This window comes from Eurosta solidaginis, chromosome 2 (assembly GCF_040869045.1).
Source record: "Eurosta solidaginis isolate ZX-2024a chromosome 2, ASM4086904v1, whole genome shotgun sequence".
In the NCBI taxonomy this organism is placed as follows: domain Eukaryota; kingdom Metazoa; phylum Arthropoda; class Insecta; order Diptera; family Tephritidae; genus Eurosta; species Eurosta solidaginis.
Genome location: NC_090320.1, coordinates 196,828,366 through 196,848,844, shown reverse-complemented (window position 1 = coordinate 196,848,844; position 20,479 = coordinate 196,828,366). Strand labels below are relative to the sequence as shown.

Here is a 20,479-nt window from a genome sequence, read left to right as displayed (position 1 = left end):
GATTTTTAAAAATTAATTTTGATCCGTAATGGTCGACCTCCCCCATATACTAAATTTTAGTTAAATAGTGTTTTGATAGCCTTTTTCACCATTTAGAATGTATAACCAATTTCAAATTCGTAACCAGCCACCTCAAAAAATTTTTAGTTTTTAATTTTGCACAGTATATATTAACGATTCTTGGTTGGAATCCGAAGGCATTTAACCCTTTGTGGCCAATGGTTCTTGGAGTTACGTTTCCGTGGGTCACTTGCCATATCTTCGGATCTAATACAGATAAACGCTGCGGGATTTCAGTAAAATATTTTAAATCACTAAACGATTGAAATTCTTTAATAAAAACTGTCAGGAACAAACCTATCCTCGGTTCAGGAACACACATACAATCGATTCACAATACGCATTCCTATATATACATATTACTTACTACACAACCATTTTTAATGTACACACTTTGGATATACACATTATTGAAGATTGTTCTAGACACGAACCATAATAAAACACGTGCCTTCTCAATCGTTCTATTTTATTTTAACAAAAGTAAATTGAACCAAAGTTAAGGTACATTACATGGTGCCGAAGCCCGAATTAAAGCGAAAAAATTCCAGAATCAGCAACTAATAGCGAAAAACCGGACCACAATATTAGACCACCAAAAAGTTTTGTCATCAACAATTACCAAAATGTGGCAAACGAGTGGAAATTGTGGCTTCAACAATTCGAGTGGTACGCGATCGCGACAGAACTGGATACTAAGAAACCAGAAGTGCAAGTCGCAGTATTCATGTCGTCGGTAGGAAATGACGCAGCAGTAATTTACAATACTTTTAATTTAACAGAAAGTGATAAAAAAAAAGCGTCAGCACAATCAAAAGGCGATTTACAGAATATTTTACACCCCAAATCAACGAAACGTACGAAAGATATGTATTCAATGTATGCTACGGGACGTTAGAAGACACTTTAATTCGCGACAGAATAGTAGTAGGTATAACAAATGATACAACAAAAGAAAAACTATTAGCGGAAAGTAAATTAACCCTGGAAAAAGCAATAGATATATGTCACTATGCAGAGCAAGTTAAGATGCAGGTAACAACAATGAAGCAAGCGGCCACAGTTGACGCAGTTACGTGGAACAAAAAGCAAAATAAAAGAGACATCAAAGAAACTAACAAGAAAGATGAACCCTTTCACTGCAATAGGTGTGATACCACGCACGGTCGCCGTAACTGTCCGGCCTTCAAAAAGGTTTGCCAAAAATGCAAAAGAAAAGGCCACCTTACCAAATGTTGCAAAAGCAAAACGGTCAACGAACTGGTCCAAGACCGAGAAAGCAACGATTACAGTTTTTTAGTGTCTACGGTAGGTGCGGATTTAGACAGTGTGGACGTCGAAGACTGGTATGAAAAAGCTACGCTGGCCAAAAACGTAATGGTAAAGTTTAAGATTGACACAGGTAGCCAGCGCAACGTTTTAAACTACGAAATAATAAAGAAAATAGACGTTCACATCAGTCCATCGCCAACAAAGCAATTAACATCGTTTTCAAACCATAAAATCCCCGTACTGGGTGAAGTGGTCATAGACACGCTTATTAAAAAACAAGAGGTACCCATAAAATACTTAGTTGTCAAAGCGGATGTTACAGCAGTGCTTGGTAAGTCGACATGTGAGAAATTGAAATTAGTGAAGCGTATTGAAACTTTAACTGTTGATGAAAACTTGTTTGAAAGAATTGGTTGCCTTAAGCAATACAAATACGACATAGACTTAATAGAAAATCCAAAACTAAGCATATGCCCTGCGCGAAAAATCCCGTATACTATTAGACAGCAGGTTAAAGATGAGCTTGATAGTATGGTAGCGCAAAAAATAATTAAACCCATAACCAAGCCGACACCGGCTGTGTCACCCATGGTCGTAGTAAAAAAAAATAATAAAATTAGACTCTGTTGAGATCCATCGGAGATAAATAAAAATCTCAAACGACGTTATTATCCACTTACTACGTTAGAAGAAATTACAGCCCGCATCCACGGCTCTAAATGGTTCACGTTACTCGATTGTAAAAAAGGCTTTTGGCAACTGCAAGTAACACCCCGTACTTCAGAATATCTGAAATTCAGTACCCCATTCGGAAGATACTCTTGCTTAAGAATACCATTTGGCTTAGCATCGGCTCCGGAAGTTTTCCAACAAGTAATGAGTTCGTGGATAGCGGACGTAAAGAACGGGGAGGTGTCTATGGATAATGTTCTCTTGCATGCCACCAGCAAACTAGAACTAGAGAGGATCACTCAAGAGGTACTTGACAAATTCAGAAAAGCAGGCCTTAAGCTTAATAAAGAAAAATTCGTTTTTAATACACAAGAAGGTAAGTTTCTGGGACATATAGTCTCCGCTGAAGGGGTAAAACCTGATCCCGAAAAAATTGAAATTATAACGAAAATTAAGCAACCGGAAAACGTGAAAGAGTTGCAAAGATTCTTGGGTATGGTAACATACGCGTCGAAATTTATAAAAAATTTGGCAGATATCACCCAACCACTAAGACAATTATTGCGAAAAGATGTTGAGTGGGTGTGGGATACGCAACACAATGAAGCATTCAATAAATTGAAAAATATGTTAAAGAATCCACCAGTACTAGGGATTATGACACGAAAGCGCCAATTTTGCTGTCAGTAGATAGATGCCAGTCATAGTACAGGTCTACAAGTAGGATATGTAGCAGCACGCACATACACAGCCACGCTCACCTGATAAAATGCTTGTTCTTGTTCGTTTTTTTGTGGATGCTAGTTGGCACTGTTGTACTTCTTAGGTCCAAGAAAAGAGTAGTACCTGCTACCGAAAACTGCGTAAAATTTTTATCGTAAAATTACAAAGAAATTCCCTTATTTACTTTCAAACGAGCACTTAATTACATCCCTCTTTAAAATCCATATGTTTTGGACAATTTTAATTAACAAATTGTGATACTTTATTACGGGGACGATTGCTAAAACACGACCAAAACCGTCGGGAGAGGTACTAATAGACGCGTTTTTGCCTCGCTTCCAATAATTCGAATACTTTTTCGCCTTTGGACTATTGATAACAGGACAAAACGCATCTTTTCATTTCTCTTTCCACATTTTTGGACGGGTTATTGCAGTCGACCTCGGATTCAAACTCTTTTTCGCGGAGAACTTTTAAACGGGTAGAAAAACTTAGCACCCGTGTTTGTATTCTTAATACTGGAATAACTACGCGTCCTCAGATATCCCAATTCAAGACTTTTGTATAATTTTCTGTAGGACCCATATAGGCGCACTACATTTTCATACTAAATTCGTTCAAAAAATTTACCATCACAGCAACCCATATCTGATATTCCGCTCCTTTTTTTTGTTTCCCTGTGTCGCTTCCAACGACAGCAACCCCGGTAATTTTGACACTTCGTTCAGTGTCAAACGCATGTTCCACTGAGTTCCACAATAGTTTGACACTGACCGAAGTGTCAAACTGCAATGTGTTAGAAAGAGAAAGGAATTGCTTCCTTCTCATACATATCATACTTGTAAACCTGTACTATGGATGCCAGTAGTTATGCATGTGGCGGAGTACTAATACAAAAACAGAAGCCGATCGCTTACTGTGCGAAATCGTTCACAAAAACCGAACAGGGCTATAGCCAATTAGAAAAAGAAGCAAACGCCATTCGAGTTGCATGTAAAAAATTTCACATGTACATTTGGCGTTGCAAAGATTTAACGATCGAATCTGAACATAAGCCTCTTGAGACAATATTTAAAAAGCCAATTACAGATGCACCACCGAGATTGCAAAGAATCATGTATCAAATCCTGCCTTATAATCCAAAAGTCACTTTTAAAAAAGGTACGGAATTGTATGTAGCAGATTTACTGAGTAGAGACTGCGAAAACTTAGATTGTGAAGATTTAAATACAGAAAATTTACAAATATGTGCTATTGTGCCATTCACGAAAACGCGAAAAGACGAACTTAAAGCAGAGACCTCAAAAAGTAAAGAACTTAATGATTTAAAGTCAACCATATTAAAAGGATGGCCAGAGACCATCAATAAAGTGCCGGTAAATCTCAAAAAATATTGGTGCTACAGAGAGGCTCTCAGCGTTTACGAGGACATAATTTTTAAAGATCACAGAGTATTGGTTTCAAACTCAATGGTGCCATTAGTAATGAAACATTGCCACCTTAGTCATAAAGGACTACAAGGGACGCTAAAACTGTCCCGTGACAATGTATTCTGGCCAACAATGACCAAAGATTTAACTGAGTACATAAAAACTTGCAGTGCATGCAGCAAAATACAAAAAGATAATCAGATGGAACAAATAAATTTACAAGCAGCACCGAAACGGCCATGGAGTATTGTCGCTTCGGACATATTCCACTTAAGGGGAAAGTATTATATCCTCATTGCAGACACCTACTCAGGATACTTTGACTTTAAACAACTAAACAATATCACCAGCTTCGACGTCATTAAAGCACTTAAGACATGGTTTGCTACCTTCGGCATCCCGGAAGTACTATTATCAGATGGTGGTAAAGAATTTGATTGCAGCGATTTCAGGGCTTTTCAGAAAGAATGGAACTTTGAACATAGAATTTCGAGCCCTCATTTTCCACGTTCAAATGGTCCAGCTGAACGCTATGTACAAGAGGCCAAAAACCTGATGAAAAAGTGCCTCGAAGACAACACGGACATACATCTAGCGTTGCTACATCATGGTGAAGCTCAACCTTCCACGCCCGCTACACCACAGGATACAGCTAGCCTCAATCATCCACCATGCACTCGCTCTGGACGTGTTATTAAAACACCCGCAAGGTACCGCAAAAGGAGGGATGTCAGGAACAAACCTATCATCGGTTCAGGAACACATATACAATCGATCCACAATACACATTCCTATATATACATATTACTACACAACCATTTTTAATGTACACACTTTGGATATACACATTATTGAAGATTGTTCTAGACACGAACTATAATAAAACACGTGCCTTCTCAATCGTTCTATTTTATTTTAACAAAAGTAAATTGTACCAAAGTTAAGGTACATTACAAAAACTATATTTTAATTTTTATAGAAGAAACTTTATAACGAAGGGCAAACCAGTAAATCCCGTCTTAACGGTTTACGCCGTCTCGTCCCATAGTTTTGTTAAATACTTTTCATCAAGGCAAAGCGGGATATGCCGACTTAGTTTTTTGTATGTGCCACATATTTTATTTTAAACAAATTGACAATATTTTAATTAAAGGTACTTCAGTTTATTGAATAAAACTTAAAGCTTACAAAAACAAATAAACAGTTCATAAGAAAGTAAGATATATACCTTAAATCGTATCGTTTTAAGAAAATCATTAAATAATAAAAGGAAATTAGATATTGATATGTATGATATTCTTCGATACACATTCCAGGGCAAAGAGCAGCCTTAGCGGGACAAGTTTTGCATCTGTGGGAATTTTTTTTTACCAATTTTAGAGACAATTTGCACAGGTTATACCTTAAGTAAACCTTTTTCCGTTACCTATTAATTGCTAATGATATATTTTCTATGAAACGAGAAGCTGCAGAAAAAGTTTCAGTAATGGCTTGATTTTTCTAAGTTTGGTTTCATCTCCACTTTCTTTTGAGCAACTCAGGCAACGTAAGAGCTGCGACCAGTCATCGTGTGCCTGAATATAGGATGGAAATACATAGGATCTCGTGAAAATAAGTCACGAATTCTCGGAGCTTCACTTGACCCTGAAGCAAAACAACTCCTGGGAACTTGTACATTTCTTCAATATCAGTAGGATAAAAAACAGCAAAACGTGCATTTGGTATGGGGACGATCAGGTTCACAAAGATTGGACCCATATGTATTTGTTGAATCAACCAATTTTTGCATAATATCGGACGTAATTATCTGATCAAAAATATTTCTGAGCGTCCAGTTTTCCTCAACATTAATTTTCACCCCACAGTTTCTAGAATCAAAATTGAATTGAGATATATCTCCGACATTTTCAAACCACTCTGCGCTAAGCTCTGCCTCACAAAGATCATCTGAACTCTCATCGGACTCATCATCTGAACCTCGAGATCTGTCGTGTTCTTTATTTGGCACATAGTCCGAGTCGTTGCCGTACTCTCCGTCCATCCATTTTTTTTCTATTAAAACAGAACGCGCAGTTCTCAGACTTATTTTATAACTGAACTAGTAGGTTATAATTTTATTATTATTTGTAGATATTCACACTTTCATATAATTTTCACTTCACTTACGTTACAAATTTTCTTTTTTTCCACCGAAGAACTAAACCGTTCTAGTAGGACGCAACTCACTGAATGCATTAAAAACTGACGTGATATGCGGCATTGATTCTATGAAAAAGTGCAAGTTCAAGTTTGCATAAAGTAACTTTTACTTCGATTCTGTATAAGATAGATTTCAAATGAATAGAATTTATAGGGACATTTATTTTGCGAATCTGCAAATTACCATCGAATTGACTGCGGGAGTTATAGGTTTGCCACATATCCTAAAATAGTTCATGACGGCAAACCCCGTCATGCCTCTGTATTTTTAACCAAATTTGACGGCATTTGCGCTTTTGTCCGCGAAAGGGTTAACAATATTTTCTGGGATAATTATTTTATTGTTTTTAATTTCATGTAATTGAAAAAGCGTTTTTTAATTTGGCATATAAGAGAGACGTTATCATTGTTTAAGCCGGAGTCATTGGTGCCGTATGTCGTATCGCTGTATCCGTATCCCTAATGTAATCAGCTGTTTATCGTTACGATGGTAAACCAAAACCCAATTGGTTGGCTACGATACGGTTACGACCTTAGCGTCACCAATAATCGATTGCATTGATTCTCATAAGGTTGGTCGAATCAGCTGTTAAAAGGTTACCGATACGGTTATCGATAAAGCACCAATGTCTCCAGCTTTACTATATAGTTCGGCAGCTTAATTCGAAGTCATTGTACAGGTCTACAAGTAGGATATGTAGCAGCACGCACATACACAGCCACGCTCACCTGATAAAATGCTTGTTCTTGTTCGTTTTTTTTGTGGATGCTATTTGGCACTGTTGTACTTCTTAGGACCAAACAAAGTTTAGTAGCTGCTATCGAAAACTGCTTAAAATTTTTTTTCTTATATTACAAAGAAATATACTTATTTACTTTCAAACGAGCACTTAATTACATCTCTCTTTAATAACCATATATTTTGGACAATTTTAATTAACAAATTCTGATACTTTTTTAAGGGGACGATTGCTAAAACTCGACCAAAACCGTCGGGGGAGGTATTAATAGACGCGTTTTTGCCTCGCTTCCAATAATTCGAATACTTTTTCTTTTCGGACTATTGACAACAGGACAAAACGCGTCTATTCATTTTTCTTTCCGCTTTTTTGGACGGGTTATTGCAGTCGACCTCGGTTTCAAACTGTTTTTCGAGGAGAACTTTTGAACGGGTAGAAAAACTTAACTCCCGTGTTTGTATTCTTAATACTGAAATAACTACGCGTCCTCAGATACCCCAATTGGAGACTTTTTTATAATTTTCTGAAGGACCCACATGGGTGCACTTAAAATTTCCTACTAAATTCGTTAAAAGAAATTTACCATCACAGCAACCCATATCTGATATTCCGATCCCTTTTTTGCTTTCCTGTGTCGCTTTCGACGAAGCAACCCCGGTAATTTTGACACTTCGTTCAGTGTCAAAACTCATGTTCCACGCATGTTCCACTGGGTTCCACGCTAGTTTGACACTGACCGAAGTGTCAAACTGCCGTGTGTTAGAAAGGGAAAGAAATTGTTTCCCTCTCATACATATCATACTTGTAAACCTGTACAATGATTCGAAGTTATGTTGCGAATAGAGTGGAAGGCACTCGCACATTGTTTACTATAAAATTTACAATTCACGTTATCAGACACCTACCATATCTGCGCAGAAAAACTCAGAAGATTGCTAATGGCCTTAACAGATACAATGCGTCACAAGAAACTGACAGCAGAGTAAGCTGTGCTTATTTTAGTGGTAAATGACAGATAAGCATTATCTTCATCCATCCCCGTATTTATTTGGCGTAGGTATTCAATATTTGGTATAGCGATTCCGTATATGGGAGATGTGTGTGGTGGGAATGGGAATTGGAAAAATTGAAGATAAAGTAGAAGAGAATGGGATAGAGAGTGAAGACTGGAAACGAGGATCCCTTTTTAAATATAGGTAAACCAGTTTTCTGGCAGAACCAAGTCTGACGGGGACGCTAGTTGCTAAATAAAAGATTTCACGTCAACCGATATGTGTCTCACGCGTCGTGACGGTGCCGGATTGTATCTACTGAGCTCATTAGGCCTGCTTGTCTGACAAATTGCTATTTCTATTCCGCTTTACAAACTGTATTTTTAACAGCGTTGCTCAAGCCCTTTAACAATAGGGCAATTCTCTCAATCTAGGAAGCGTAGTAAATGCAGAAAATACTCCACAACAAAAATGTGCTATTTTTTTTTTTTTTTTTTTTTTTTTTGTAAATTTAGGTTCAACATTCTTGTCACATTTATAAATCTTCTGTTCAATTATACACATTGTGGATAATACAAGTGTGATAACTTCTGAATAGACGTCAAAATTACAATTGAAACCGATCACCTGATTTTTAATTGACTATTGTGGTCTCATTATGTATCTCTTTCTATCACCCGCTGAAGATAGCCAACCCTATACGCCGCCATATTGAACATCCTGTCAAAACTCTGCCAAAACGCTTAAAAGTAGCCATCTTGAACATCCTGCCAGGCAATTGACGGATAAGATATCACACTTGTTTTATCCACAATGATTATACATACATACATATTAGAGATATACGCCGCCGATAAACGCCGCCGCCGCCAGTGCCGCTGATTGGGTCGTTTTTCGCACGCCGCCGCCGAATGTCAAAAATATCGGCGCGGCGGCGGCGTCTGGCGCGTTACTATATTTTCTACTCGTTTAAGACTATTTAGGCCATTTATTGTTCATGTCGAAAATTTGTCGGATATGGTCGAAAATGGTATCAAGGGATGAGCATCACTGCCAGTTATAAGAAACTAATTGCGAGATTTAACTCTTTCTAACTGCTCAAAAGTTATTTAAACTAGCTGAACGCTATGTACAAGAGGCCAAAAACCTGATGAAAAAGTGCCTCGAAGACAACACGGACATATATCTAGCGCTGCTACATCATGGTGAAGCTCAACCTTCCACGCCCGCTACACCACAGGATGCAGCTAGCCTCAATCATCCACCATGCACTCGCTCTGGACGTGTTATTAAAACACCCGCAAGGTACCGCTGAAAAGGAGGGATGTCAGGAACAAACCTATCATCGGTTCAGGAACACATATACAATCGATCCACAATACACATTCCTATATATACATATTACTACACAACCATTTTTAATGTACACACTTTGGATATACACATTATTGAAGATTGTTCTAGACACGAACTATAATAAAACACGTGCCTTCTCAATCGTTCTATTTTATTTTAACAAAAGTAAATTGTACCAAAGTTAAGGTACATTACAAAAACTATATTTTAATTTTTATAGAAGAAACTTTATAACGAAGGGCAAACCAGTAAATCCCGTCTTGACGGTTTACGCCGTCTCGTCCCATAGTTTTGTTAAATAATTTTCATCAAGGCAAAGCGGAATATGCCGACTTAGTTTTTTGTATGTACCACATATTTTATTTTAAACAAATTGACAATATTTTAATTAAAGGTACTTCAGTTTATTGAATAAAACTTAAAGCTTACAAAAACAAATAAACAGTTCATAAGAAAGTAAGATATATACCTTAAATCGTATCGTTTTAAGAAAATCATTAAATAATAAAAGGAAATTAGATATTGATATGTATGATATTCTTCGAGACACATTCCAGGGCAAAGAGCAGCCTTATCGGGACAAGTTTTGCATCTGTGGGAATTTTTTTTTACCAATTTTAGAGACAATTTGCACAGGTTATACCTTAAGTAAACCTTTTTTCGTTACCTATTAATTGCTAATGATATATTTTCTATGAAACGAGAAGCTGCAGAAAAAGTTTCAGTAATGGCTTGATTTTACAATTGAAACCGATCACCTGATTTTTAATTGACTATTGTGGTCTCATTATGTATCTCTTTCTATCACCCGCTGAAGATAGCCAACCCTATACGCCGCCATATTGAACATCCTGTCAAAACTCTGCCAAAACGCTTAAAAGTAGCCATCTTGAACATCCTGCCAGGCAATTGACGGATAAGATATCACACTTGTTTTATCCACAATGATTATACATACATACATATTAGAGATATACGCCGCCGATAAACGCTGCCGCCGCCAGTGCCGCTGATTGGGTCGTTTTTCGCACGCCGCCGCCGAATGTCAAAAATATCGGCGCGGCGGCGGCGTCTGGCGCGTTACTATATTTTCTACTCGTTTAAGACTGTTTAGGCCATTTATTGTTCATGTCGAAAATTTGTCGGATATGGTCGAAAATGGTATCAAGGGATGCGCATCACTGCCAGTTATAAGAAACTAATTGCGAGATTTAACTCTTTCTAACTGCTCAAAAGTTATTTAAAAAAAACAGGCGCTTTCGATGTCAGCTTAACACCGCCTTTGCATCACCCAATTCACCAAATTATTAAAACAAAACACCAAAAGAAAAGTTATATAATAAATTTATATGCTCAGTTTGCATGTTTTTTTTTTTTCAAAAAATTAATAATGAATAATGAATTCAAATAAAATGACGTAAGGCGAACATGTATTCTCAGGTTGTTAAAAAAGCAAATTACCCAAAAAAGGTGCCGATCTTTTAAAGAATTTTATATTGCGATTGGCTGAAAGAATAAGCTAAATCAGTGAGGCAAAATCCCTATCCAAAACTAGTCCCTTAGAGTGAATCACATTGATTATGGCCTATCAAATATAACCTTACACGTTACGGCTCCTTATACAAATGTGAATACGTAGGCACATACATATATTTACCAGGTGAGGCTTTGTTCTTCGCAAGAACACTCAAAGGGGTGAAACAAAAGCTTTCCCAAGACAGTCGAACTAATGACCGTGTGTGCTACTACCCTAACGTAGTGGACAGTCGAACTAGTCATCCATAATGAGCTTTTATATCATACGGCCGGAAAACAGCAGTTAACATCTTTCAACTTAAAATCGGTCGACTTTCATTCTTAAATATCGTTTTGATTTAACGAAGACTATCGAAATTAATGTTGTGAACACAAACGTCTGCAAACTTTCGTCTACATTTTAAAAATTTTATCCAGGGTCCTTGTAAAATTTTAATTATATAGATGCGCCGAGGATTATACGATTCTCACCCATGAGTTACGCAATGACATCCACCTAGACTGCTTATAATTTCGAGGGCGGCATCCACGGCCGAATAGTCACTCCCCAACCTTTCAAGGTGTTTCTCTGTTGTAGCTAGGCAGCATAGCGGTACAAAAACATCCGTTATAAAGTCTTCGGAGCTACACCTAGAGCTTGAAGGAAAGTGACGTCGACGAAGGTATGAGTTCGAAGTAGCAGTCCTATAGCTTCTGTGCTGGCATATGGTGTGAGGGCAGGAGGCGTGGTAGCGACTGGTGGTCGGGATTGCTACTGTTCGCACATCGGGAATTGCAGCTCTTAAAAACAGCTAAAAAAAACTGGAGGCGCCCTGTGCCACGAGAGTCATGAGTATTAATAGACCATTAATAGCAACCGTAAGTCGCCTTTGTACGTGACCGCCAAGGAGCTACAAATGATTTAAAGAAATTGTGTTCGCGACGATTATTAGGAGTTAACGCCAGGTGAAACTACGCTTTGCACCAGATATACAGACAAAAGTGTGACCATTTTATGTATCTCCATTTCTCTTCAGCAGACGCAGCAGTACCAATTCCAAAGACCGGGGTTAGGTTCGAAGCCTCTCTGGAGTAAGTGAGCGAGGGACAATCCCTCCGCAAAGAGCTACTCCTGAAAATTTTTGAACGATCTGCGAGATTTTGGGGCAAAAACCTAGGATCTTTCCGAAATGGCCAAAACGTTAATTTCCTTAAATACATACAAACAAAACCTTTCCTAAGTATTTTTTTTTGAATAGAAAAATCAAGAAAAGTAAGAACACCGGCGTATATCTACGCGCCGCTCACGCCGCCGCCGCCGGGGTATAATAGAGCGTACGCCGCCGCCGCCGATAAAGTGATCGGCGTAAACCTCTAATACATATGTATGTACATAGGTTTGGACTTAGAAAAAATAGAAATTGTAGAAACATTTTCACAAATGTATTTTGTTGTTGCGTGCAGAAAACGTTTGACAGTAAAATGAGAAACTTTCTACTTTTTCTACGGATTTTTGTAATTATTGTTTGTTTAATTCTTCTATAATTGAAAAGCTATTTTCTATTTTGGGATAGAAGAAAGATATTGCGATTTTTCCGCTTGTTTACACAGCCTTAACCAATATGATCCAGTTATTTCAATGGCGTACCTGAGGCCCTATTCAGTAAATATGAGTTTTGAAATGTACATTTTTCTTTCATACAAATTATATGAAGAAAAAGTGTAAATTTTAAAACTCACAGTTACTGAATACGGCCCCTGCTCGATAATTCTCCTTTGTTAGCACCGTTACCATAAAATCGAACTGCCTATCCGACAAATGGCTGGCAAACAAATTTTTTGAATAAATCTTCTTCTTTTTTCTATTTAAATGTGTTCTGAGCCAGCATTTACGATCAGTGACTGAAAACCATTTTCACTCAAACGATAACTATGCAACTGTCAAGCTATTTATAAAAACTATAACAAGTAATTGATCAAACGATTACTATTTGCCGCTATTTCCGATCCACCATTACAGATTTATTGTGATTTAAAAAATTAGTTTCAATCACGGATATTAAAACTTAATACGGGCCTTGGTTACTTTAAACAGTTAAACGCTAAGTACCTGGGTGGCCGAGCTTCGCTCGGCAATCTTCGAGTATGCCGCGTAACATACTTTGCTCTACATGTTATCATCCTACTCAAAAATGTCCCTATTGTAATGCGAAGTGAAATAACTTTCGTTTGATACCCATATCGGCATATCTCATGCAATTTTTTTAATTTCGAATAGGTGGCAACCTTGTGAAACATTCTGATGGGCAACACCTAGATAGGAAGTCTTAGAAGGTGATACATTATCTCTGCGCCAAATTTCATTTAAATCCGTTCCCGAGATCGTTCGGTTACAAACATACAAATATACATATACAAATACTACCCTAATGCTAAATGGCAATCCTACTCAAAAATGTCCCTATTGTAATGCGGAGTGAAATACCTTTCGTTAGATACCCAGAACGGCATACCTCATGCAATTTTTTGGTATTTCGAATTTCTGAGTGGCAACAGCTAGGTAGAAAGTCTTAGAAGGTGATACATTATCTCTGTGCCAAATTTCATTTAAATCGGTTGAGCCATTCTCGAGATCGTTCAGCTATACAAACATACAAATATGTGAATATACAAATACTACCCCAACCATAAATGGCAACCCTACTCAAAAATATTCCTATTGTAATGCGGAGTGCAATACCTTTCGTTTGATACCCATATCAGGATATCTCATGCAATTTTTTTTTAATTTCGAATAGGGGGCAACCTTGTGAAACATTATGAGTGGCAACACCTAGTTAGAAAGTCTTAAGCTGGAGACATTGGTGGTTTATCGGTAACCGTATCGGTAACCTTATAACAGCTGATTCGACCAACCTTATGAGAATCAATACAATCGATTATTAGTGCCACTAAGGTCGTAACCGTATCGTAGCCAACCAATTGGGTTTTGGTTAACCGTCGTAACGATAAACAGCTGATTACGTTAGGGATACGGATACAGCGATACGACATACGGCACCAATGACTCCGGCTTTAAGCTGAAGACATTGGTGCTTTATCGGTAACCGTATCGGTAACCTTGTAACAGCTGATTCGACCAACCTTATGAGAATCAATGCAATCGATTATTGGTGCCGCTAAGGTCGTAACCGTATCGTAGCCAACCAATTGGTTTTTGGTTTACCATCGTAACGATAAACAGCTGATTACGTTAGGGATACGACTACAGCGATACGACATACGGCACCAATGACTCCCGCTTTAGAACGTGATACATTATCTCTGTACCAAATTTCATTTAAATCGGTTTAGCCGTTCCCGAGATCGTTCAGCTATACAAATATACGAATATACAAATATACAAGAATTGCTTGTTTAAAGTGGGAGTAAAACATTCTCAAAGTACAACATATTTTCATCTTTCATTTTATTTTCTTTACAGAGTGCTTTTGGCCAAGGAAGCCGATCCTGAACGTTGGGAACGTGAAATCGCACATATGGAACATCATAACGAAGAACGACGGAAATTAAGTGATGTTTGGAACGCTGATTTTGTTAATATAGCGCAATACCTACGGGGTCCTTGCCGCTTAGCTGATCGTTTCTCTGAGGATCTTATTATGCAGGTTGTAGGAATTTTAGAAGTAAACGCTTTTGAAGCTCGCACTACGCAAGGGTATGGGCTGCGTTGTCTTTATCCAATAACGGGCATATTAGCCCATAATTGTGTACCAAATACGTTTCGTACTATACATCCGAGCGAGGGATACAAGTAAGTTATTTAGAAGAAATTAAATCGATTCTAAGTGAAGTTCGGGTTTCAAAGTATTACTGTTTTAGTTTTGATTTCGTATTTTAAAATTAATTTCCGAGCAAGAGGCGTTAGGCGGAATGAAAAGGTAGCGATCGGTTTTAAGGAGTAAGGCAACTTTTCAGAGGAAGGAGGCACATACCTATTCCCATGGCCATGAGGTCGGCTAGCCGATCGATAATGCAAACAAATAAAGAAGCATGCAGAGTCTAAGAAAACTGGTATAATTTATATCTATTAGCGCCTCAGGAAGAGGAATTCTAAACAAACAATTGCAATACGCTAGAAGTAGATGAGCAGGAAAGGTGCGTCAAGAAATCAAGGCTGCAAGAAAAAGATCTCGGCGTAATGTCGAAGCGCTGCTTACTGATTTCGTGACATCGTACAGCCCCCATTGCGAAGTAATCTTTCAGAAACTTTTCAAGCAGCCGATCTATATAGTTAAGGCGGGATGTGCTTCAATGTATAAAATGTATTGATGGTCAATGATCGCCTGTTTAGAGAAATTGTTGGAAGGCAATGTCTAAGAAGCCTTTTAAGGCGTACTTCTTATTTTACAATGATTTTTTTGTATACCAACTTGCCTTTGGTGTACGAATGATACTGTATTACTACACAGTCATACTACGGGAACAACTTCACTGTTGTTGTTGCAAACGCAAAAACGTACCTCTAAACCTTTGGAATGTAGGCAGTATTTTGCCAGATGAGAATACAGCACGCTCCGGTGCTCTGTTCCCCCTAATGCTGTATAGTTTCAGAGCTGCAGAAAACGTAGCGGATGCGGCCATCGATCGTGAGAAAGGGAAAGCTCTTTTTCTGGCATTTTACTCTATGGCTCATGTGGAAGCTCCACCAGAACGGTTCATGGGACCTGTGGATGAGGAAGTGCGCAAGGTTCGGTAGTTATAAACGCGGATGCGAACACGCACCACCTGGGGGCGAATCTAGAGATATATTTTGGGGAAGGAGCTTCACGAAACAATCCTTTTTTTTCGGTACCAACTATGGGTTTGATCGGTGGTAGCGCCTGTCGATTCTTGTTTTTCTTGTTTTTCTTGTTTCTTGTTTTTTTTTTTTTGATATTCTATTTAAGTCAACCAAATAAAAGTTGAAGCATTGCTCATCTATTCATCGGTCCATCCGTCAGCCTATTTTTCCGAGGAGTCATAATTTTATGTTTTTTTTTTTTTACAATAAATTTCATTTCAATAAATGTATTGTAATGCAATTAAACTTACGACTTCTTTTGGCCGCTACTAATACTAATATTTTGGAAAAACCGCAAGGGGCAGGTCTTATAGAGCTCGTGATATTCGATTAATCGAATACTAGAATTATTCGAATGCTTTCGTGTTCGATTTTCAGGATTCGTACATCGTCGATTATTCGAATGATTGCTTGTTGTCGATTATTCGAATAATATTTAAGGATTGGCGGAACTGAACTTATACGAAATAGTTTCAAAGCTGTTTAAAATAATACCGTAATAAAAATCATAAATATTACCGAACATGTCTGATATTTAATAGTCCTTAGTGTAATTCCTTAATGTGTAATACCGAAAAATCCCAAAAATGTACCGAAATATCCCCCAAATTATCGGGAACTACTCTGAAAATAATTACAAAACTAGCGTTGACACTGTAGTATGCTACTGGCTCTAAAAACTGCCTCTCCCCGGGACATATCTAGATTCTTTTTACTCAAGTATATATTCGCATTTTTACAACTAAATTTAATCCTTTGTGATATATACAAAGTGGCCCAAAATTGCATTTAAATATTCGTCCAAAAATGTCGGTAGAAGTGTCAAGCGATGCGATGCGTCTTGACATCAGTATTAATAGCCCAAAGCCGGAAAATAAATAATTTAAGTCGTTCAAAAGATATTAACAAAAAACAGAAAAATTTCCCCGGGTCCCTTCCAAACCGGAATTGGAATCCATAGTATTTTTGCGGAGAACACCTTTCTGCTTTGGCGGACTTCGGCCGCTTTTATAAAAAACTGCCCCTGGCCGGTCCAAAAATGAGGTGGGATCAAAGTTTAATCCGTGCAAAATCCCTTTGTACTCGAAATTGTTTTCAGTGCACAACAACAATACGACAACCACATGAAAATTGCCAACTTCAACTGTAAATATCTCCGGACAGATATATAATTGTCCGCCTGCAGATTATTGTTGTCGAAGTCAATACGCATCTTTTGACATCTCTCCCGATATTTTTGGCAGCGTATTAGCAGTCGACACGTGTTCTAGACTTTTATCCATGTTATTTTGTTTTTTATGCATTCCAACGAAAAAACTATAAAAAAGAACAAAAAAGTCGAACATCGACAAATGTTGAATCACTTCAGAAAATTTCACCCATAAAAATAAAATTTTTAATCAAATAAGCACCAACTCTACTTTTTATCACCCAGCTGTACTTGTACACAGGGTATTATAACTTTGCAGTATCGAACAAAAAAAAATTGATTAAGCCATTTCCGTCCGTCTGTCCGTCCGTTAACACGATAACTTAAGCAAATATGGAGATATCCTCACCAAATTCGGTATACGGGCTTATCTGGACTCAGATAAGATTGGTGTTGAAAATGATCGAAATCAGACGATAGCCACGCCCACTTTTTCGATACCGAAAATTTAGAAAAATGGAAAAAAATGAGATACATAGTTCAAAAACGAATACAGCTAAACAAATGCAATTTGGGAAGTGGATTGGTTTTATGAGCAAAATATAAATTCAAAAAAAAATTTGGAATATGAGCGTGGCACCACCCACATTTAGAAGAAGAAAATTTGGAAGTTTAACAAGCCGTAAATCTAAGGCCGTTAAAGATACTAAATTAAATTTGGTAGAGGCACTATCCTTGCCAATTTTCAACCTCACCTACCCGTGGCAAATCCTGTTACTTTAACAGCCGAGGCTCTGGCTACCCCAAGTTCCTCACGGATCTAGGGAGTGGGAGGGCGGTATGGCCTTGAAGGTTTTATGTGGTCATACTAAATCGTTCCCGAGATGGTCGGACTGGTGTCTTAATGGTGCTTGTTACCGGATCTGCATACGGCAAAGGACTATCAACATCGATAACACTCCCCAAGGCCTTCGGCAGTGTCCTTATCGCTACAACAACAACAACCTGTTTGAAGCAACTGAAATCTAGAAACAAGTAGTGCTGAAGCAGCAAATAGGGTTGATCCTAGTTCCTTGCTCGCTAGTTGCTTCTAGTCATGTGTTGACTGCAAAAACTTATTTCTGAGTCTTAAACTCACTAATCCTCCCTTATTCCTTCTTGTTGATAATAATAAAAAAAACGTATAAAGACACTTTAAGCTTAGCTTACCAACTGGAGCCGGTTCGTGTGTTTGACACCGTATGGTCGGTTCTTTTCAGATCAAAACAGCTGTATCGGTTTTGGAAAATAAAATGGTTTTCAAAGTTATTAGTTTCGGTTTCGTTCCTTGGTTTCAAGCTTCTTTTGTAATTTAGAGCTAAAGCTTAGAGAAATAATAATTTTCCACTTTAACTTTTTAAACTTGCAGAATTCGTTTGCGTGCCATGTGCGATTTAGATGAGGGTCAACAGCTTCAACACTCCTACACATATACTCTGAATGGCACAGCACAACGTCAAGAGGATCTAAAGGCTGGAAAATTCTTCACTTGTCAATGCGAACGATGCAAAGATCCTACCGAATTGGGTACAAATTTTAGTACGTTCAAATGTAGTAAATGTGAAGATGGCTGGCTACTTCCCGCAGATCCATTGGGTAGGTACATTTGAGTATAACTCTTTAAATCGTTTACAAATATGCTACTTCATACACAGATTCCACTTGCGATTGGAAATGCACACTTTGCACTTTCAAAACATCTAGTAATGCCATAAAAAAGGCATTATCGGTTATGCAATCAGAAGTGGCTGACATACAAGCTATGGAACCAAGCCCACAAAAGCTTCAGGAAACAGAGAAACTTATGCGAAAGTATCGAGTGGTTGTACATCCATTTCATTTTATACAAATTGGTCTAAGACAAAATCTCATTGAAATGTATGGTCGTGTAGCCGAATATGAATTAGCTGAATTACCCGATGTCATGCTTGAACACAAGGAGGAACTATGCCGACACGTTTTACGAGTTTTGGATGTCTTCGAACCTGGATTGAGCCGTACACGCGCAATGATGCTTTATGAATTGCATGTACCATTGGTATTGTTGGCGAAAAGTGGTTTTATAGCTGGCGTTGTGTCAGCGGACCAGCTCAAACGAAAGCTACTTGACGTTATAGCTATACTAAAGGAGAGCATAAATATACTGCAATATGAAGATGAAGAGACTCAAGAAGGTCAGCTATGCAAAGTGGCTCAACAGGCGATGGAACAGCTAACACAGAGCGTGGACGGTCTGACGGGAGATGAATGATGAACAGATCTACAGCATTGTTAATTATGTAGATTAGGGCGGATCGATTTAAAAATCGCTCATTGCTCTGTCAAAATCGTATTCTAGGGATCAAAATAAGAAACTTTGCCGAGGGAACCATACCTCTAAAACGAATTCTGATGCCCCCCTCCCCTTTGGGTCGAACTTTTGGGTAGGGGCAATTTCAATTCTACCTGCTGTGTCTTGTGGTGGCTTAAGAAAAAACAACACAAGCAATTTTACGATCTGAAATTGTGTCACAGTGATACCTTCATTTTTTAAAGCGGTTGAATAAAAAACCCACACAACTATGTTTACGACATGCAAATGCATCACAGTGATGCCTTGGTTTTAAAAGGGGGTTGTAAAAACGCCAATTTCTAATAATTTTTTTTTTAATTTCTTTTCTATTACTAAGTTAAATTCATTTTTTCATTTACATATGTTCTGACTAAATAAATTTCTGAAGAGAAAAATAAACTCCAAAAAGAAAAAACATAGGCATTTCAAAGTGGGATTTTTCAAAATTTGCCCCTACGACTCAAAGGGGGGGGGGGGGGGGGGGGGGGCGGACATCGGAATTCGTTTTAGAGGTATGGTTCCTTCGGCCAAGTTTCTTATTTTGATCCCTAGAATATGATTTTCACAGAGCAATGGGCGATTTTTTTTCCTCCCCACAAATCGACCCGGCCTAATGTAGATAGCATTAAAGGGAATTTTTTCGTTATATCATGTAATGTTATTAAGTTGTTGATTCTATTCACTTTCTATCAGATCTTGTCTGGAAACCATAAGTTCGTAAATATGTACATTAGGGTGGTCCTTAAAAATCAAATGAACGATTTTCTTTTAGACTCAACCATACAAATGGTAATACGACATACGAATCTTGGCCAAAATTAAGTTGTGTCCGGCAAGGGCCAATGTTGAGACTACCCTATAAAGGCACACCGTAGAGTATGAAGACAAATATTAAACTTATCCACTTCTAGCCCTTCTGTTACGTTAAGGTTATTTGGTCACCTTTTCTGCTTTGTTTTTCTGATATCTCTTGATAGGAGAAAACTGTTGGAATTTCCTTTTATGACTTTGTGTATTAAGCAAAACTCCTTCTAAAAAGCCTAAAAATCACTATTTACCCTATATCAATAACTAATAATAAACAAACTTACGTGAGCGTACCATAAGCTCATTCCGTGACCAGAGCTGTTGTTCTGAGCATAAAAAGAAATTATCG

At 37.9% G+C, this 20,479-nt stretch overlaps 2 protein-coding genes across 3 annotated transcripts in view; one reads left to right on the top strand and one right to left on the bottom strand.

The window, feature by feature from the left end:
- SmydA-3 (SET and MYND domain containing, arthropod-specific, member 3) overlaps window positions 1-19,803 on the top strand; it is a 55,451-nt gene extending 35,648 nt beyond the window's left edge. For both annotated transcript variants that reach the window (XM_067766791.1, XM_067766790.1), the window contains exons 2-4: window positions 14,444-14,773; window positions 18,361-18,587; window positions 18,647-19,803. In XM_067766791.1, coding sequence (XP_067622892.1) covers window positions 14,444-14,773; window positions 18,361-18,587; window positions 18,647-19,242 — 1,153 coding nt within the window. In that variant the 3' untranslated portion in view covers window positions 19,243-19,803. The remainder of the gene's footprint in view (window positions 1-14,443; window positions 14,774-18,360; window positions 18,588-18,646) is intronic.
- Window positions 1-20,479, bottom strand: part of porin — a 93,155-nt gene that overhangs the window by 55,385 nt on the left and 17,291 nt on the right. The window lies entirely within an intron of this gene.